Genomic DNA, 21,637 nt, shown 5'->3' on the forward strand with positions numbered 1-21,637 from the left:
GGCAAGTGGGCCACAGAAAAGCTTGATTCAAGGCTGTATGTCTGAGGATTTGGTACTTTACCAGACCAGCCTTTTAAAAATAATAATAAACCATTTATCTGGTCACTGGTCTCCAGGGGACCAGACAGGAAATGTTTTGTAAACTGGCAGATAATTTTTTTTCTTTTAGCCCATCAGTGTGTCACAAACACAGATACATGCGGCTAGTAAACAACTGTGGGCTACATATTTTTACGGGCATGCTTACATGGACAAGTTAATCTTTGTCAACACTGCTACCCATCCAAGTTCCTTCACATAAACTATGACTCAAATAAGAGAATAAGCCATGTTTTCTGCACCTGAAGCTGCTTTACCAGCTATGAGAAGTAGCCTTTCTTAGCAAGTTGCCTTTCCATGGATGCTGCAGAGCTTTTTGGGTTTTGCATCCATGGCCTTTAGGAAACATCCCCCCCCCCATTTTTTGCTATTATATCACAAGTAATTTATTTATATGGAATGGAAATAAATAAATTACGACCACTGGCGGCGGGCTGGTCAGTTGGACAGGTGGGACAACACTCTCCGAAGCCTATCTCAGGGTTGGGACAGTCTCTCAGTTCTTCGCAGATTATGTTGTCGCAGAGGATAGTCCCAGTATCACAGACACAGATCCGGCAGGGCTCAGGTTTCCACACATCTTTATCACTATACCTCTGCCCATCCTGTACACAGCTGCCTGCCTCCTCTGTGCCAGAAGGGAAGGGAAAGAGCAGGGTTAGGGTAGGGGGACAAAGGAGGCAAGAAGAAGAAGAAGAAGAAGAAAGGAGGGGAGAAAGAAACAAGGTAATAACATCAGCATTGGTTATAGCAATCCTAGGTAATGAGCACAAAGGTGGCCTCTTCTGTTCCAGACTGGCTCCATTCAAGGACATCTCTCCATCTTCCCCAGATTTATGATATTTTGGCAGTGTTATCCAGAAGCAAAAAAAAAGGGGGGGGTAGTAATCTGCTCTCTCTCTCTCTCTCTCATTCTCTCTCTCTCTCTCTCACACACACACACACACACACACAAAGACCCCTCAGTTCTCCTCACAATGCTGCTTGAGATCCATTACCAGGTGAAGGGACACTACAGAACAGAGATGGGGAGCCTGTGGCCTTCTCAACAGCCCAAACTAGCATGGCCCCTTATGGTGATAAGGGATGCTGGGAGTCATAGTCCAACAATGTCTGGAGGGCATGGGGCTCTTCTGCATCCCTGCTGTAGAATCGTGGAGGTTTTCTTCCTACAAGATCTCTGGAGCTCCAGAAAGGACATAACTTTACTTTGGTTGCTCCTCACAACAAACCCTTTGTGAGGTAATTCTCAGTGAGGTAAGGGCTAGGCAAGGGTCAGAGCTACTCGCCCCCACTTGCCTCTCTGCGAGAGGAACAGGATTTTGAACCTGGCTCTGCCACAGTGTGAAACACAGCACTCTGCCCGCTGTGCCACCCTCCTTGGGGGCACAGCGTGTGGAATGGCACTTTCAGAGGGCACCTGGCAAATTCTTGGCACAATTCTGCCTCGGCCTCAACATCAGTGCATCTTTTAACAATTGTCATACACATCTCTTTCCACAGCAGCAAGAATGCTGAATTGGCAGGTGATGGGGATGCAGCGGGGAACAAGTCTCCCAAACAAAACAAAAAAATCTGGTGTTTAAAAGCCCCCCAAAGGCCTACATGCTCAGGAGAGCCTGAGCCTGGTCTGGCAGTAGCTTTGCAGGTTGAATTCTTGGATGCACTTCTGGTCATAGCTGCCAAGTTTTCCCTTTTCTCACGAGGAAGCCTATTCAGCATAAGGGAATTTCCCTTTAAAAAAGGGATAACTTGGCAGCTATGCTTCTGGTGTGCAAGAGATTCAAATCGATCGGCCATTTCTAAGTCAGAACAGTGTTACACTAGGCCACACAGTCGATTCAGGTTTGTAACCTCTGGCCAAAATGGCAACTGCCGCCACCTGGCATTCGTGGGGATGGGGTGATGCTAGAGACCCTTTTAAAATGCTTCTCATCTGGAACGCAGACAGCAGAGTGCACCTAAGAAAGAGCAACGACCCTATCTGACTCTCTGTAGGTGCAAAAGAGGACTAAAGCTGTTTTTCCAATTTAAAAAACAGTGAGTGGTTTAGGTTTTTTTAAGCAGCGGTAGACAAAATTGATGTGAGATCTTGAAGTTGGCAAGGCGAGGGGGTGCATTCTGGAACTGGAAGGCACGAGTAATAGATGGCAGAAACCCCGGTGCTCTAATCAGAAGAACTGACAATGTTTATCCCCCATTAGAAGACTTAAATAGAAATGATTCTTGGTGGGGAAGAGGTCACTAGAAACCCATTAAAAATGTGCCCCTTTGGCACATGCTTTCCTCTACCCCACCCCCCACTTTCTAAAATACACCCTAGTGAAGGCTTGACAGCACCAGCAAGATGACAGGGGGGTTATTGTGCCCTGAGCAGGGGGAGCCTGCAGGAGCCCAAGGGACCCAGGCACTCATGAATGGGCCTTTTCTCGAGTGCACACAGAGCGCGATTCACATGGCTCAGTTAGGGACTAGTTTAAATAAATATGGGCAGCATTTCAGCATCTGGAAGCTATTGCCGCCAAAGGCAAACAAATGTTCATAGAGCGGGGTGATTGAGCTGGCTCCCTGACCTGGGAGCACACTTTAAAAATAAAATAAGACATAAATAAAAGATGAGACTCCCAAAAGGCATGCTAAGGTTACAGTAAGCGAAAAAGCAACGCTATAGGGCAAATCCACTCTCTCCTTAGCTAATAAGAACGCAACAATGGGTCCTTTTCTAAAAGGAATTTAAAAGGTAAAGGGTGATATCTGCGCTCCCTTACTTGCCACACACCTCTGAAATTCAGACGCAACGCTTGACCTGAAATCGCTGGACACAATGAAGGGGAAGGGGTGTGCTAAGCTGCACAGCTGTGCAGTCAGGCCAGCTAACCACAATTGTCTAAACTTTAAAGAGAAGCAGGGGCACCTGGCTGATATAGCACAGCACCAAAGAGACGGTCAAGGCCAACTCTCCACAGGGCACCCCAGCTCATGGCTGAACCCAGAACCCTTTCCAGGGGAGGCTGGTCATGTGGCAAAGCCTTGCCAGTAATCTTCTCACCGAGAATGACGGGAGAAAACCAGAACTTGGCTGCCCCTACCAGGTACACTGCCCCACCTCCCGCAACTGGCCCTTTCTGCTACTACTTGGAAAACTCAACTGCAGAGATTTGCTCCACATGAGCAAAAAGGAATTCAACTCCTTGGCCTCCCCCCCATCTTCTTTTTTTTCCTTTTTCTGGAAGCTGGAGCTGAGAAAAATAAAGCATGGCCTGTGATGCAAAGCAAGAGAGGAGAGGCCTCCCTCCACTCTCACCCTGCTTTTTGAGCTGTATTCCCTGCAATTGATTTACAGTCTGGAGCATATGGAGGCAGGCATGGAATTCGAGCAAGAGGGAACCTACCCAAAGAAATGAGCTTTATAAAAAGAAAAGAAAAAGTTATTTCTACCTAATAAAGTTTCCGTCTTCCATCCCTGAATAATATCCCAGACAACAAAAAGCTTTCTGGGTAGTGGGGAAGGGACAGCCCTGACTGAATGGTTGCCGTCTTTCGTAGTATCACATTTTGTGATTATTTTGTAATTCATTGGAATATATATATTTGGGGGAGCAGGGAGAGGACATTGCCACAAGGAAGAAACTACTGTTATCTTCCACCACCTAATTTAAGAGAAACATTTTCCCCCTGAGTTTAAATTTTGGATGCATGTGCTGTTCATGCATATTTGGGGGGGGGACGGGGAGAGAGATGAAGAGAGAATGGAGCAAACTAGACTGATGTGTCTCTGGAATGCTCTGCACCCTTCAGGTGGCCTCTTGAGTTGGGGGGAAATTTTCCCTTCTGCTCCTTTCAACAACAAAAAAAAAATCTGTTAGCTATCAAATTCCCTGGGATCTCCATCTGCACCTTACCCCACATCCCTAACTGAATTGGGGGAGGGAGCAAAAGGGGAGGGCAGATATGTTTTTTTTTTTGCACAAAGATCTTTCTTTGTAAAAAAAAAAGGGGGGGGAGGGGGGAGAAGGCAAAGAGTCCTGCTTGTCTAACCCCAATGTTCTCTTTTGTCTGGATCCCCCTTTGAACCCATCGCCACCACATTCAGTTAACTCTTTCGCTGCCACCACAGGCAGAAAGTGCATTCCCACCACTTTCTTTGATGCCCTCTGGGGTGAGCTCAGAATCTGTCTTTCTGACTTTGGGGGATTTGGGGGGGGGAATAGAGTCCTGGGTTGAATATAATGGTTTGGCTGGCTCTTTAAGAACCCTTATCCCCACGTCACCCCTCTCCCCAAAGGCCAATGGCAAAAGAAATGGTAAAACCCTGGGAGTGGAGCTCTCTTCTCAACCAAGCAAGACACCACAGTGAAGCCTCCCCCCCCCACAGGCATATCACTATCTCATACCAAAGGAGATGATGGAGAGCAGCTTTTTATGGGAAGGAAAGAATCTGGAGAGCAAAAGGAGAGAAATCCAAGCACAGGAAGGCGTCTCAGGCCAACTCGGAACAGAAAGTTTAATTGTGCAAACCCTCAAACTCTCGGTCTTTGCTCCAGATCTTTCTTTTTTAAACACCTCTCCCTCCCTGCTATTTTCCCACCTCATCCGGATAGATTTTCTTTTCGCCCTCTTTCAGAAGGAGGAGGAGGAGGAGCAGGAGAAGAAGAAGATGAAGAAGAACGGTGCAACTTACGTATATCCTCATCCTGACATTTGACAACTGCTAATAAAATGACTTGCGTGGCTGCTAGGAGCACTAGAGTCCTTGAATCCACAAAGCTGAACATGTCTAAATGTTAGACATGCAGGACCTTTGCGGGGAGGAGGGAGGTGGTGGTGGTGGTGGAGGAGGAAAAGGTGGTGATGGTAGTTTCCCCCAGTGGCTACCGAGCCTTCATGCAGCCGATCCTCCCTTTTCTTTGGAAACAGCAGGAGAATCCAAAGTCCCCCCCGGAGGCCCAGCAGAAAGTCCCTCTGCTGCTGCCGTCGTGTGCTCCGGGCTGAGGCACAGCGGCTTTATGCTCCCCTCTGCCTTCTAGCAGCCAGCGTATATGCCCAGGTCCCCGTCCTCCCCTGCCCCCCAGCTGAGCTGTAACCTGAGCCCCGAGCCTTGTCCCCGACGTTAGAGACCCCTCCCTCCTGGCCCATCTCCTCAAGTGCAGCAGGAGCCCTGCAAACCAAAACGGGTGGCAACCGGGTGAGAGGGAGGGAGGGAGGGGTCTGTGGCTCCTTCCCCCCGCCTTCGAAACACCCATCTCGATACCTCGACGGCAGGCGGATCCGAAATGAATCAGTTCCGCCACCGTGGGACTGCAAGTTGCAGAGCGCTCCCAGGTCGCTCCCCTTCTCCACGCGCAAGATACCGGCTGCTTCTGGACTTTCGTCTACGCTAAGCTCCTCTCCCTCCGCCTGCGAAGAAGCAGGAACGAGGCTGAGTGCCCCCGGGGTGGGAGGGTGGGTGGGGGGTCTGGAGAAAAGCCACGCAAAGGAGTGCGTGGTGTCGCCACGGAACCAAGATCAAGAGGGGCCTCGGCGAACACCGGCGGCTGCGCCTCCGCACCTGCTCCAGAGTTTGCAGCCGGTTTGACTTCGAATTCTCCCAGGGAGCCTGGGGCGGCGCAACTCCCCGGCTCTTCCGCCAATGAGGAGTGCGGGGAACACCTGCCGTGCCGCCTTCGTGGTCTAGGTTTTCTAACGTCTAACTACACAACTACACACCGTTCTCCACCCACCCCCAGGCTCCTATTGCACAATTGCTCTCTTCGCTCTCACAATTCGGAGCCGATTCGCGCTATTTCCTTTTTCTCGCTTCGCTTTGCAAACTATACGAATCCAACCCTCTCCTCCTTTCCACCGACCCTTCCCACTCGTGCCTTTCTCACACACAAAGTGCATAGTGGCTCTCTGGCCTAAAGGTGTGAGATCGCTTTTAAAGATCAGGTCGCGCAAAAGATCCCGGGACAACTCTTCCCACCAGAAGCGGGAATTCAGCTTGAAGACAACCCATTGCAGCGCCGCTACTGCATGGCGACGGATGGAAGAGTTGGGTCTCTGGCAACGAACCCAAGGCCAGACAGGCGGATATTTATATTATTATCGTTGTTAAGGCAGAAGGGCAGGTTGCAAGCAATTTAAAAATCAGGGTTAAAACAAATCAGTCATGGAAATAGGGTTTCTTACTCCCTTAAGACTACAGGATCTGCCCATTCATTCTCTGCCCCCGCTCTTTAAAAGTTTGATGGCAATTCTAAACCCGGCTCGGAGTCGGGGTCCTCTTGAGATCATTAGGACGGACACAGGATTCCGCTGTTAAAGCGCAACGCTAGACAAGGGGCTTTGTGCCTTGATTCCGGCGTCCCGATTATTGATCGATTCCCCAGCCCAGCCCGCCTCTTCCTTCTTTTCCCCCGCCCCGATACTGGAATCTCCTGGGGCAGGAAAGAGGTGCGCAAGTCTGGCGGGTGGAGGAGGAAAAGACGGTGCAAAAGCCCGCCCCACACCCCTATGCATGGGTTTACTCGGAAGTAAGTCCCTCTGAGAAAGGGGCTTACTCTCGAGGAAGCGCGCCCAGGATCGCACCAGCCCTGCAAGTGCTTACTAAAGAAGCGTGTACGTCGCGCCCCGCTTTCGGTGGCGTAGCTGTGCAAATGCCCTACAGGGCGCAGCCGCCAAGGGGAGCTTTGTTTTCCCAATGCTAGCCCGGAATTCCCTTGCGCACGTGGCTGCCGCGTAGGGATCCAATGAGAGCGCTCCAAAAGAGACCCGCCTTTGCGGATGGAGGGAAGATTCCCTCGTTAGGAAATGCTGAGTGAATAGGTCAGTGGTTTTCAACCAGTGTGCCGTGGTACCCTGGGGTGCCTTGAATGTTGGGCACGGGTGCCACGGGCAACCCTGGCCTCTGTCCCTCTTTCCATCCCTCCCTCCTCTGATGCCTTCTCCTGTCTCTGCCTCCCAAAGGCTTGCACAGCTGTTAGTTGCAGCCACCCTGGCTACAAGCTCCCCAGGCGAATGGTGCCCCATAGGGCAGTGTGAGGAGGCCCAGGGGATTCCCAAGCAGAGGGGAGAAAAGAGGCTGAAGGAACACCCTTGCTCTGCAGGCAAGGGGTGACATAACTGGGCTCCTGAGCCCCAAAGAGCTGCTGCAGGAATAATGTAGTCGGTCAAGGGAGCCGTGGACTCAAAAAGGTTGAAAACCTTTGGAATAGGTTGTTGGCATCCAACTGTCTAGAGAGGTAATGGAGTACACTTCTGGGGGTTAAGTCGAACCGCAGCATTAGCAGCAGCACCAAAGTGACCTTCGCAGGGTGCAAGCCTAGGCAGTGTGTGTGGAGGTCCTGGGCTGCCCAGACCGCAAGACCCCACCTGTTGGCCCTGCTGATGTGTTCCAAAAGAAAGCAGAGCAATACATTTTGCACCAGCTTGGCTGCAGGAGTTGCCAGAAGGAGGCGTACAAGCAGTGTTAGAAACAGATATGAAAGGTAGGCGCTAAATATAACCATAAACCTAGGTTATGGGCGCAGCAACAGAATGTCTAGGCACCCTTTTTAAATAACAAGAATAGGTAAAGATAAAGGGACCCCTGACCATTAGGTACAGTCGCGGACGACTCTGGGGTTGCGGTGCTCATCTCGCTTTACTAGCTGAGGGAGCAGGCGTACAGCTTCTGGGTCATGTGGCCAGCATGACTAAGCCACTTCTGGTGAACCAGAGCAGCGCACGGAAAGGCCATTTTTTTCGCCGGCGAGTTGACAGGCATGGGCCCTTGTCCAGAACTCACTGAGAGATGCCCTCGTGCCAAGTTCAGCTTTCTCAGATTGACCAGAGTCAATCTCTGCTATCAGTGTGTGCATGTTGGCACAGGGCTTGTCCGCACCTGAATCTAATGTGCACTTGAAGTAGTTTGCAACTGGATGGAAGCTGGCTGTGGGAAAACGCATCAAACAGCAGCACACCGCAAGAAACTCTGGGACAGATATAAATGGTGGCTTAATGTCATGTATATTCAGCATCAAACACCAGGGGTGGGAGCACACTGGAGCCAAAGTTAAAAGGTATTTATTTAGTTTCCGACCCTCTCTGACAGCGTTGATCAGGAAGTGTGCAAAGCGCTCTGGCTCCAGAATTTGGAGCTGGCCGTCTCCTTGCCAGGGGACGTAGTGAGTTAAATGGGGACATCTTAATGACAGGCTGCAAGGGATGATAAAAATAGGAGGCACAAACCACACATTGGCTTGATGTCCTATCAAAGGCAGCTGCACTCGGCAAGTGCTATGGTTATTTCCAAGCCTTGGCAGAATAGCTTGCTTGTTTAAATTCAGTGCGGCAAGAAGATCCATCTAGCTGTATGCAGAAGAATGGGATGGCTTTGCTGCTGGTTTATCGATAGGGCACATTTTTAGCATCCACGACCAAACATGGGCGAAGCAGCACACTGGTCTTTTTTATGTCAAGCCCTGCGGGGTATTTCTGGTGAAGTTTCGCACCACTCCATAGCAACGTTTGCCCACAAGCACACACTTCAGCTTTTCATGAGTTGCTCTCTCTCTCTCTCTCTTTTCCTTTGAGCCTGCCTCAAAGATACTTCCACTGCAGTAGGCAAGCAACAAAGTCATCCCTTTGTCCTCCATTTTGCAGATCTGGACTGAATGGAATGCGGGACTCTGAATAATGTGCTTTGTGGCAACGGCTTCCAGAGGTGGCTGAAGGGTGTGTGCGTGCGTGCAAATCCCTCTCCTGCTAACAAAGAATGAGATATTATTTAAACTTCTATAAAAACCCAGTGTGAGGGTTGCCGGCTACTTTACCAACCCCCTGGTGGCCGTGTGCCTTTCAAGCAGCTGGACCTGCAGAGGTTAGCAGGTGACAGTGCTTATTTCTATGCTGCAGAAAGCTTCACCCTATTGTTGTTGTTGTTGTTGTTGTTACTACTACTACTACTACTTTCTTTTGCCCATCTGGGCAGCTTCCAACAAAATATTAAAACACAAAAAACTCAAACATTAAAAACTTCCCTGTGCCTTTAGATGTTGTTTAAAAGCCAGATAGATGTTTATTTCCTTGACATCTGATGGGAGGGCATTCTGCAGGGTGGGCGCCACTGCTAATAAGACTCTCTGCCTGGTTCCCCATAACTTCACTTCTTAGGGAAGTTTTTAATGTTTGATACTTGATGACTTTATATAGTCAACAGTGTGGTGCAGCAGCTTAAAAAGCCAATGCAATTCTGGGCTGCATCAATAGGAGTATAGCATCTAGATCAAGGGAAGTAATAGTACCACTGTATTCTGCTCTGGTCAGACCTCACCTGGAGTACTGTGTCCAGTTCTGAGCACCACAGTTCAAGAATGATACTGACAAGCTGGAATGTGTCCAGAAGAGGGCAACCAAAATGGTCAAAGGCCTGGAAACGATGCCTTATGAGGAACAGCTTGGGGAGCTGGGTATGTTTAGCCTGAAGAAGAGAAGGTTAAGGGGTGATATGATAGCCATGTTCAAATATATGAAAGGATGTCATGTAGAGGAGGGAGAAAGATTGTTTTCTGCTGCTCCAGAGAAGCGGACACGGAGCAATGGATTCAAACTACAAGAAAGAAGATTCCACCTAAACATTAGGAAGAACTTATTCCTGACAGTAAGAGCTGTTCGGCAGTGGGATTTGCTACCAAGGAGTGTGGTGGAGTCTCCTTCTTTGGAGGTCTTTAAGCAGAGGCTTGACAGGCATATGTCAGGAATGCTTTGATGGTGTTTCCTGCTTGGCAGGGGGTTGGACTGGGTGGCCCTTGTGGTCTCTTCCAACTCTATGATTCTATTGCTTTTTTAATATTCTGTTGGGAGCCTTCCAGAGTGACTGGGGAAATAATAATAAAGTATTGTTATTATTTCCGCCAGAAAGCCCTCGGAGCTGGATCTCAGTGTGCGGACTGAATAATGCAGGTGGAGATGCTCCTTCAAGTATACAGGGCTGAAGCCATGTAGGGCTTTAAGGGTCAGCACCAACACTTTGACTTGTGCTTAGACGTGTACTGGGAGCTAATGTTGATCTTTTAGGATGGGTGTTATAACTGTTATATGGTCCTGGCAGCCACTCCCAGTCACCAGTCTGGCAGTCACATTCTGGATTAGTTGTAGTTTCCGATTCACCTTCAAAGATAGCTCCACATAGAGCATGTTGCAGTAATCCAAGCAGGAGATAACCAGAGCAGGTACCTCTCCGGCGATACAGTGCACAGACAGGTCAGAGGTGTAGCAGCCGGAGCGGGGGGGGGGGCAGAGTGATCCATGCATGGGGGCGCTGTGGCAATCTGCCCGGGGGGGGCGGCGATCCGCTCAGGGGGGCGGCGCAGTGATGTGCCCACAGAGTCCGCCTAACAGACACAAGCCCCATGTGGCTCAGGCGTGCTACAGGCCAGGCCCCCTGTTAAGTGCGACCCCCGTGGTGTGCCATTTGTCACCCCCTCAGGGATGACATCCAGGGCGGACCTCACGCCCCTTCCTACGCCCCTGGTTGTGGTCTCAGCTGGCATACCAGAAGGAGCTGGTAGACAGCTGCCTTGGACACAGAACTGACCTGTACCTGCATGGACACCTGTGAGTCCAAAAGGACTCCCAGGCTGCGCACCTGTTCCTTTAGTGACACAGTTACCTCATTCAGGACCAAAGAATCTCCCACACCTGCCCGCCCCCTTAACCCCAGAAACAGTACTTCTGTCTTGTAGGGATTCAGCCTCAATCTGTTGACCATCACCCACATATACTCATTTTTGCAAGCCATATAATGCATCACATTCAATACATTGTTTTCCCTTACATGTGCTTGGTATTTGTACCATAGTATATGCACTGGACAAACATTCCTTTTTGTTGTGTAGTCTTGGAGCATGGGTGCAGGAAGTGGGGAGGTTGTGCACCTGCAGTTCAGAACGCATTACAACAGCACTGGCATGGAAAATCTCTGCAAATGCAGCTGTAGGCAAATGGACATCCCACTAATTAGGCACAAATTATAAGCCACCCACACCCACAGAGAGGACAAGGGAAAGGGTGACCGAGTCTTGCGATGAGGACCTTTTGGCTTTTCATCAGCCTCTAGGAAGCTGTGCCACATTCCAAACATCCCAACTACTTTCCTAAAACAAAGATGATGCCATAGGCAATGTACTGCTTTTGCATTACATTGGAAATGATGCCTTATGAGGAACGACTTAGGGAGCTGGGTATGTTTAGCCTGGAGAAGAGAAGGTTAAGGGGTGATATGATAGCCATGTTCAAATATATGAAAGGATGTCATATGGAAGAGGGAGAAAGATTGTTTTCTGCTGCTCCAGAGAAGCGGACATGGAGCAATGGATTCAAACTTCAAGAAAGAAGATTCCACCTAAACATTAGGAAGAACTTCCTGACAGTAAGAGCTGTTCGGCAGTGGAATTTGCTACCAAGGAGTGTGGTGGAGTCTCCTTCTTTGGAGGTCTTTAAGCAGAGGCTTGACAGGCATATGTCAAGAATGCTTTGATGGTGTTTCCTGCTTGGCAGGGGGTTGGACTGGATGGCCCTTGTGGTCTCATCCAACTCTATGATTCTATGATTCATTCTCTCCCAGTAGGCAAACCAAGCGCACTTGAGGCAGGTGAACTGCATGTAGTAGCAGCACTCCTCCCCACTTGGGCTGCTTCTTCCCTCAAAAACATAAACACACGTTTTCAAGGTGGTAGGTTAAAAAATAAAAGGCAAGCTTTCTCCGAGGCCTAGTGAGGGTACCGGGCCAGGTAAGGGCAGCTGCAGTATCTCATTGGCGGCGGCAGCCTAATACAGTTCAGCACATTCAACACTGTTAAGGGATAAAGCAAAAAGCTGGAGAGACATCATGTGTCTTTGGCCAGTTTCTGCTGAGTGGGTGGCAGAAGCCAGAAGCTGGGTGTTTGGTCTGTTGGCTTGTTTGCCCAACAGCATCCGAGGAGCAGCGTAGCAGGAGCAGTCTATCTGTCAGTGTTGCCTTGGAGTTTGGGAAGCCATCTTCTTCAAGCTCTACACCAGGCATCCCCAAACTGCGCCCCTCCAGGTGTTTTGGCCTACAACTCCCATGATTCCTAGCTAACAGCACCAGTGGTCAGGGAAGATGGGAATTGTAGTCCAAAACATCTGGAGAGCCAAAGTTTGGGGGTGCCTGCTCTACACCATTACCAATCATTCCCTGTAGGGGTCAGTCCAGGGTAGCTGCTGTTTCTACTTCTTAATTTTGTTTTTCACTTCATCATATATCATGATATATATCTATATCAAACATAGGTTATTGTCCCAGACCACTTTTTTTTTAATGGTGTGGCGTGTACAGCATCTCGTTGTGGCAATGTCTAACCCTTCTTCGGAAGGGAAGTACCACTTTGGTTAAGATTTTAAGCAATGCTTCCTCATGTTGCAAAAAGGAGTATATCAGAGCAAACTGCATGCAAGAATGCACAGGTTAGGAGAAATGTCCATGACAATCAGTAAAGCTTTTTCTGCGGACTTAAAAAAAAACTGATGTAGATATGGGGTGAATTGCATATCAAACTGGAAAAAATAGAAACCGACTAAAAACAGAAATTGACAGATTCATCCAGTGCTTTTTTTTCTTTAAAAAATGTTTAGGGGTACTCTCATTTTCCTACTCATGTTGAAATACTACCCCTCAATGAGGCCAAACTTAGATTCACAAAATGTTTAGGGGTATGCGTATCAGTGCATCCCCCCACAAAAAAGGCACTGGATTCATCCATTTCTGGTTTCTCTGCTTTCTCACATATCATTTGCATCTGCACTTAATACATACATGCAGTTTGGTTTGCCCCAGCTATTCCCCAGTAATTCCTACAGCTTCCTTAGAAACTAGGCTCTTAGTAATACTTATTTTTGAAAAGGTAAAGGTTCCTTTACTGGCTCGCAGTCCTGGCAAAGAAACAGCCCTCAGGCAACCTAGCCTAGGTTATGTCTATATGATGTAAAGCCATTTAGAAAACACAGATATTTCTGTCCCAAGGGGAGTTCCAAAGAGGATTTCTTTTCCCCCAAAACTGACCTGAATGAATGTGATTTTTTAAAATAAAAAAAATGTTGACGGCTCAGAAATTTTGTGTGTGTGAGTGAGAAAACATAATGAGTAGCATTTTTAATGGGAATGTACTTCTGGGCATCGTCAAACATAACCTGACCTTTGCAGGAGTGTCAATTTGAATAAAATATTGTGGGGGCTCAGGTAAGGCGGGCCCTGCATAATCGATCCCATGACGCAGTGCACACACACACACTATTTGAATGGGAATGCCTATCAACTTTGTGGGGGACCGGACCCCACAAATATTTTATTGTGGTGGCTGAAGCCCCCACAATCCCTAGGGGTTGGCTTGAGCCAAAGCAGGATTAGATACAAAAAGAAAAGAAAAAGCAAAGCACCCATAAATCACGAAACTACACAGTAATAAATCAAATGCTTCCAAAGTCAATCTTAGCAATCTGGAGATTGTGAAGGAACTGATTTTTGAACAATGTTTGTGCTCCAGGAGTTTTGTGCATTTCTTGACAAACATTTTTCCGGGAGAGGGAGGCACTTTCTAAATATTATACCTACATAGATTTTAAAAAAGAAAAGAAATCTGAATGCTGGTATAAAGGCTGCTGCAAGATGCCACAGCTCCAAGCCGCTGTGGGAAAATGCATGAGCCTCAGACCTTTGCCCCTGCTTAAGAAAGATGAAAGCAGACGGAAAAAGAATGTGCTTCCCAGCTCCTCCTTCCCTTGGGTCTGCTCTGAGCTCTCACCTTTGGGAACTCTGGGGAACGTATGCCCATCTGGGATGGATCTGGTATTAATGATGAAAGCCGTAAAACACGGAGGGTGCACAAGATGTTTCCTTTCCTGTGTACCCTGCACGGTAGCGGAACATCAGCTGTGCGCAGTGATTTGCAGCTCATTGGTGGGATCTGCCTGTCTTAGCAAGTCAGAACCCACCAGGCAACTGAGGCCCAGCACGACTCTTGAGCGCAGAGATATTTCTGATTTTTCCAAATTTCGGCATCACATCAGAGGCACCCACCAGGAGTCAGTCCTAGAACCTGCTTTCTTTTCTTCTTCTTCTTCTTCTTCTTCTTCTTCTTCTTCTTCTTCTTCTTCTTCTTCTTCTTCTTCTTCGACTTCTGTATATATTTCATAAAATCATAGAATTGTAGAGAGTTGGGAGGGACCCCAAGGGTCATCTAGTCCTACCCCCTGAAATGCAGGAATCTCAGCTAAGGCATACATGGCAGACATCCATCCAATTCTGCTTAAAAAAAACCCAAGGAAGAAGAGTCCACAACCTCCCAAGGGAGACCGTTCCATTTCTGCAAGAATGTTAAAAAACCAAGAATGCAACTTTTAGATTTGTACTATGATAGAATGCTAAAGGCATATGTAACATTAAATAAGAGTAACAATAAGGCTTCATACCATCTGACATTTCTCCAATAAAAATAGGGACATCCTAAGGGAAAGCGGGACATTCCGGGATCGAATCAGAAACCAGGATGGTTACTCCAAATCAGGGACATTCCGGGAAAATAGGGACACTTCAAGGGTCTGAAGCTTCAATTTCACACATACTTACCTGGTCCCAACAAACTCAGTGAGACTTGCTTCTGAGTGGACACACCCAGTCTGAGTGGACTGCACTGTAAATAAAAGGGAAATTAAACAAGGTGTAATGGTAATACTAATTTAGGCTTTTATTTATTTTTATTTTTTTAAAAACCTCATATGCCACTTATTCATAGTTTTATATAAAGCAATTCACAATGAACCTAAAACTATTAAAATCAACAAGCAGCAATTCCCAACCTGAGAACAGTGGGAGTTTTAATTAGAATTAGAATTAGAATATGTAGCTCCACAGTCAGCTTCCATGGATTTCTGGGAGAAATAGAGTCTTGCACCTCAGTACTGAGAAAGAGAGTGTCTCTGAGCACATGCAGAGTGACTCTTTCAGAATCTGGAGTGAGGGCCCAGATGGTCTTGCCTCCACCCCTATCTGAGCTGCGTACACAGCAGGCAAAAGTTTAAAGCACATTCACCCCTAAGAACCCTGGGAACTTTAGTTTACCCCTCACCCAGTTACAGTTCCCAGCCCTGTTAACAAACTACATCTCCCAGGATTCTTTGGGAGGGGGTAAGTTCATGGTGTGAGGGCAACTTGAGCCATCCCACATCATGCTGCCCAGGATTTAAATATACCTTTTTTAAAACCTAGATTGCTAGGAGGGTTTCCCAAATTTCTGCATCTGCTGCATCTGTGGATTTGGCAACCCTCGCTGCTAACCTTCCTGCTGCTACATTTTCACTGTATTCTCAGGAATGCGTGATCCAGGTGCATGGGCTTAGTTACACCAGACAGCAACCCTGGAAGAAAGCTCTGCCCATCACTAATAATTAAAAGCAAAGACAGGCGAAGATGTTGAGGAGCATTATTCCTGACACAGCGGTCCAGGTGCAGAGTTTTTTCGATTATTCAAGCCATCCTCCTTGACATACATTCAAAGCAGGCAAGAAAATACGGGCTTAAACTTGCTTGGCTTGAGATTTAAGGCTGTCAAGAGATTGAATTTTAACTGATTGATTATCTACATTTTAATCAATTAGGATCCAAATATCAATAAAGGTACATTTCTGAGATACATCGGGAAGTCTCATGCCTTAGTTTAATAAACAAAACAATTCCTTTGATTGTTAAAAGGTAAAAACAACAACCACTTTTTGTATTCACCCCCCCCACTCTGTCTTAGAACCCAAAACTAGTGTGAACTTAATTTGAAGCATAAACATTTAAATTTCCCCCCTTTCAGGCCAGTCAAGTAAAGGAAGTTCAAAAATGGCACGGCCAAGTAACCTCAGGCCTTCCCAGCTAAGGCCTTCCATGCATGCAAGTATGCTTCCCTTGCTGAATGTAGATGCATAGAACAGTTCTGGATGCATCAAAGGGTATGTGTTGTGCATAGAACAGTTCTGGATGCATCAAAGGATTAGTTTCAGTACGATGTGCATTTGGAGTGTGCACTTGCTCACCCACATGCTAGTATGAGTGGAGACATATGAATAGCTATTTAAAGCGTGATTTGATTTGAACAAGTGTCATAATTCCACTGCAGGTGCATGCTGAATCATGGCAACCATCACCTAAAATGCAGAAGTCACTGAGTGCATTACTAGATAGTCTCAGCTTGCAGTGGTGCACACTGTTATTCACAGAATAACTTTTAGAAGACATCTGAAGGCAGCCCTGTTTAGGGAAGCTTTTAATGTTTAATAGATTACTGTATTTTAATATTCTGTGGAAGCCGCCCAGAGTGGCTGGGGAAACCCAGCCAGATGGGCAGGGTATAAATGTTGTTGTTGTTGTTGTTGTTGTTGTTGTTGTTGTTGTTGTTGTTGTTGTTGTTGTTGTATTAGAATCATAGAGTTGGAAGGGACTCCAAGGGTCATCCATTCCAACCCTCTACAATGCAGGAATCTCCGCTAAAGCATCCATGACAGGTGGCCACCCATCCAACCTCTGCTTAAAAACCTCCAGGGAAGGAGAGTCTACAACTTCCCAAGGGGGACCGTTCCACTGTTGAACAGCTCTTGCTGACAGAACATTTTTTCCGTATGTTTAGTCAGAATCTCCTTTTTTTGTAACTTGGAGCCATTGATTAGTAGGTTTAGGTATTAGCACTGAAAGTTAAATGGTACAAAGGATACCCGTAATCTAAATGCATTGTAACCTTTGTATGAGAAATTGGGTTGGCAAAAATGGATCTCCACAGCGCCATCTGGTGTCACAGTGTTATAATGCATATACAATGCATATACTGTAAAGCACTTTTTCTTTGCCAATGTAGCTGAGTCCCATTGGTCTCACTGATGTGGTCCATAGGAAAGCAGAGCAATAATAGTATAGTACAATATTATGGTATAATAATAATAATAATAATAATAATAATAATAATAATATACCATATAATAATATTAATATTATTATAGTATAACAACAACAACAACTGAAATCAGTATAATATTGCTTTAAACATACAATGTGGATTAAGCCTTAAGCTCTATTTTGAGGTAGTGGGATTTCTTAATTGTGTATCCCCGATTGGTTGTAGTGTTAGCATTGCATTTCCTGCAAAAGCATTTGGGAATGGAGGTAGGGAAAGATGATTACATCGATTAGGGGCATTCATTTAAATAAAAATAAAAAATTACTGTAACTTTGTCTTTCCCTGGCTCCCGCGTTAGTTCCTTCAAGTGTAACAGAGCCCTCTAGTGGTACAAACCTTCTATTAATTACAGCATTTGTAGGAATACCACGTACATTCTGGTTAAAGAGAAGAAAGACTTGCATCAGTTGAGCATAGACCCACGAAATTATGTCATGTGTCAGTATGGCAGCGCAGACCAAAGAGCCCCCTTAGCATTTCAGGGAGATCACAACGAGTAATTTATCGCTAGCCATCGTTTTTAGAGAGTAAGAACATAAAAATAGCTTTGCAGGATCAGGCCAGCGGCCTGCCTAGTCCAGAATCCTGTTCTCACAGCAACTATTCAGGGAATGTAATCAATATGAGGATGACACTCAGCCCTATTTCTCCTTGCCATTCGGATCAGGTGAAGTCTGGCAGATGACAGACCAGTGTGTGGAGGCAGTGCTGGGTTGGGTGAGAACGGAGGTGGTTTTAGGGTGGCAACACTGGTTCGGCCACACTGAGTTCTGCACTGTGGCAGGTGCCAGAACAATACTGCAGACCCTCCAAGTGTCCCTATTTTCCAGGGGCATCCCTGATTTACAGAAGCCGTCCTGGTTTCTGTTTCTGATTTGATCCCAGAATGTCCCACATTTCCTTAGGGTGTCCCTATTTTCAATGTAGAAATGTTGGAGGGTAGGGAGTTATCACCCCCCTGAGCCACCTGAAGGCAATCCTGTATAGGGAAGTGTCCCCCCCCCCATGTTGAATGTTTTAATATATGTTGGAAGCTGCCCAGAATGGAATGGGACGTCCCTATTTCCATCGGAGAAATGTTGGAGGGTACGATGCTGTAGAATGGAGTGAGAAGGGGAGCGCCAAATTTTGAAATTTGAGAGCCCAAAGTGTGCCACTGATGAGAGCCAATAAACAGATGCTGAATCCTGACAAGGCAGAGATTCTGTGAATAGGTGCTTTCTTGAATCCAGGAAATAAGAGTTTACCGTTGGTCACGTCAACCAAAACATCTGGAGGGCTTAATGCCAGAGAAGGCTTCTTTGGAGCCTGATCATGGAATATAGTGAACTGCCTTTCATAGGGAGCGAGGGATAAATCCACCTTTGTATTCTCCAGTGCCATCCACCAGCTCTGAGATTGACCACGTATTCATTCAGCAATTTCCACGCTGTCTTTAAAGGCTGTCTTTTAAAACTTGCCTTTCCTGGATTGGAAGACCACATGAAATCCCCAGCCTCTTCCTCCCCCTCTTTATCTAAGTAAGATGCTGGCTCCTTGGTTGCTTGCTTGGATTTTCAACCTCCCAATCCTGCTTGTTTCTTAAGCTTATTTTACATCACTCTTTCTGGTGCATACATTAAATCTTTCCCTTCCAAGAAGATGAAAAGAGAATGAAAGAGATAGATAGATAGAGAGGGTTTAAAGGACCATGATGGCGGTGTAATTTGCTTACTTTTAAGAAAGGGGGCTTGTGCGATGAAAATAGCTCACTCATAAGAAAAGTGTTTGTTTTTGGAAGGAGAGAGGCAGATGAAAAGAGGCTTCATCTGGGCAAAAGTGGCTGCTCTCTCCTGCAAACCGCCCCCCTCTCCTCAGTGGCAGGCAAAAATCTGGAAAGCTAATCAAGCAAGGTTGGGTGGGACATAACAGCTGTTTCTTTAAGGAAAGCTAGCGAGAGCATTGCAGGCCAAGTCCGGAATTTGACACTGTGACAATGGAAGGAATGACATCAAACGGAGCTTCTTTCTATAGAACACTGATGCCACAGGAGCCTGATATTGCTTTTGGTGCAACGGATGATATACTGGACAAGGAAGGTGACCAGATGCCTGATTTTTTCCCACCTCTCTGTGACAAATTGTCCCTGCACTCCATTTCAAAGACAATTAAAATCACAGAAATTCCTGACCTCATCTGGTACAGTCACCTCTTGTGCAAACAGGGGTGCTGAGGAATTCTGATGGGAGCAGAAATTTGCTGATATTCATTTCTTCATCCCATGTCTGCAAATACCACCAGCATTCTCTGTTGTTGCTTTCAGCACTTGATCTGGGTTTGTGTTTCCATTGGAAAATTAGGCACAGTGGAGATTGTAGTGCCTTTATGAAATACGGTTTATATACACCTGAGTCTGGATGGAGAGAGGGTTCTGAGCATCATATCTCAAGAGAGGCTTGCTTCCCACAGTGGCGCAGCATCAAGGGCAGCCAAAACATCTTTGTGACTCTGACCCCACCCTTCTTCTTCTCCCAAGCCCTTGCTAAAATGCAACCCAAGCCTCATGCAAAAAGGACACTTTTTTCTGTGGTGACATCATGCCCCCTGTAACCTTAGCAACCTCTCCCTCCCAACTCTACTATTGTCTTTTGCTAACTAACACACAGCTGGGAGAGGGACTCCACGCCCTTCTTATCTGACACTGAATGTCCCACCTTTGCTCAGGGTAATGACTCTGCCATCACTTGTTTAATGGCACCAGTCTCAACCAGTCTCCTGAGGAAGCTGGTTTGATGGTTTGATTTAGCATTGCTAAATCCATTGATCAAGCCCCACATTTACTGATTGCAGAAATTATGGGGAGAACCTGGCACCCTGGAATTTTAGGGGATCCCTGCCCCCCTGCGAACTCATAACAGTATTAATGTAAATAAATAGTTGCCAACTGTTATGATTTATAATGAAGATATTCCCTAATTAAACCCCGGTTCTTTCTTCCAACCTCCAATGTACAAAAGGACTCTTCCTGAGACAAACATTTCAGGCCACATTCAACTAACCCAGTAAGATGGTGGAAGTCAGCACAAGGACTCCCACTATCGCAGAGGGGCTTTCCCATCCTCTCCCCCCCACACACACACCATGTGCCCCCCATGCCTTCCCCCAATGTGCTATGGAGGGTCACACAGAAAGAAAGGTTTTGAGGACATGGAGGAAAATCCCCAGTTACAAATGAGCCACAGACCCTCCAAGTGGGCCTATTTTTCAGGAACAGTCCTGGATTTACAGAAGCCATCCCAGTTTCTGATTTGATCCCGGAATGTCCCGCTTTTCCTTAGGACATCTCTATCAGAGAAATGTTAGAGAGTATGGAGTTATGTGACCCCCCCAAGCCAAGGGTATAAGTAACTATGCAACCTTAGAAGACATCTGAAGGCAGCCCTGTATAGGAAAGTTTTTTTTATGTTTAATGCTTTATTATGTTTTTATATATGTTGAAAGCCACCCAGGGTGGCTGGGGCAATCCAGTCAGAAGGGTGGGGTATAAATAATAAAAATATTGCTGTTATTGTTGAATAGGTAAAGGTAAAGGGACCCCTGACCATTAGGTCCAGTCGTGACCGACTCTGGGGTTGCGCGCTCATCTCGCATTATTGGCCGAGGGAGCCGGCGTATAGCTTCCAGGTCATGTGGCCAGCATGACAAAGCTGCTTCTGGAAAACCAGAGCAGCACATGGAAACGCCGTTTACCTTCCCGCTGTAGCGGTCCCTATTTATCTACTTGCATTTTGACATGCTTTCGAACTGCTAGGTTGGCAGGAGCTGGGACCAAGCAACGGGAGCTCACCCCGTCACAGGGATTCGAATCGCCGACCTTCTGATCAGCAAGCCCTAGGCTCAGTGGTTTAACCCACAGCGCCACCTGGGTCCCTATTGTTGAATAGGATGTCCCTATTTCATCGGAGAATTGTTGGGGAGTATGGAGCCATAGAGAGGGCAGCTTCCACAATTTAAAGTCACCTGTGCCTCCATCAGAGATGGTGAATCAGCACCAAGACCCCTCCATGGAGCCCCTCACCAGGGCAGTGGAAGCTATTTACTTGCCTTCCTTCCTTCACACACCCCACCCACTGCCTTATCCAGGTTGGAGTGATAATAAACTCTTGTGCTGCTTTCAGCTTCGTATGCAGAGGACAGGAAACAAGTCGTCTGGCTGACTGACTGCCTCGAGTGTTCCAGCAGGCGCCTGAGCCCGTGTAGGCTCCTTTTGAAAGATAAAGCTGTTTGGAGGACTGGGTAAAACAGGCGCATGAACTCCAGCATGGAGGAGGAGAAGGGGGGAGGGAGCTCATAAATATTAACAAGCGCTATGTGTCGCTCGCTGTATCCCCATAAAACGAGATTTGGAAGGCTATTATTACACTACTCTCACTGTTTACAGGAGGAGGGACCAGAGCTGTGCCATTTGGGGTGGGGCAGACACCCGCCCCTAAGGAGACTCGTAATCAGATGATGTTTTCTTGCTTGCAGGTCATTTTAGAATAAGGTTGCCACCTTTCCACCTGGCCTCTGCAGCTGGGTATTTAACAGAG

At 47.0% G+C, this 21,637-nt stretch overlaps 1 protein-coding gene across 2 annotated transcripts in view; it reads right to left on the bottom strand.

The window, feature by feature from the left end:
• COL2A1 (collagen type II alpha 1 chain) overlaps positions 1-5,086 on the bottom strand; it is an 87,465-nt gene extending 82,379 nt beyond the window's left edge. Inside the window, exons 1-2 of one of the 2 annotated variants that reach the window (XM_035103225.3) lie at positions 4,781-5,086; positions 521-727 (exon numbers count right to left, since the gene is read on the bottom strand). In XM_035103225.3, the coding sequence (XP_034959116.1) occupies positions 521-727; positions 4,781-4,874 (301 nt within the window). In that variant the 5' untranslated portion in view covers positions 4,875-5,086. The remainder of the gene's footprint in view (positions 1-520; positions 728-4,780) is intronic. The other variant, XM_035103232.3, reaches the window with a different exon arrangement.
• Positions 5,087-21,637: the final 16,551 nt, after the last annotated feature.

The sequence above is a fragment of the Zootoca vivipara genome, chromosome 2 (genome assembly GCF_965207765.1).
Source record: "Zootoca vivipara chromosome 2, rZooViv2.hap1.1, whole genome shotgun sequence".
In the NCBI taxonomy this organism is placed as follows: Eukaryota; Metazoa; Chordata; class Lepidosauria; order Squamata; family Lacertidae; genus Zootoca; species Zootoca vivipara.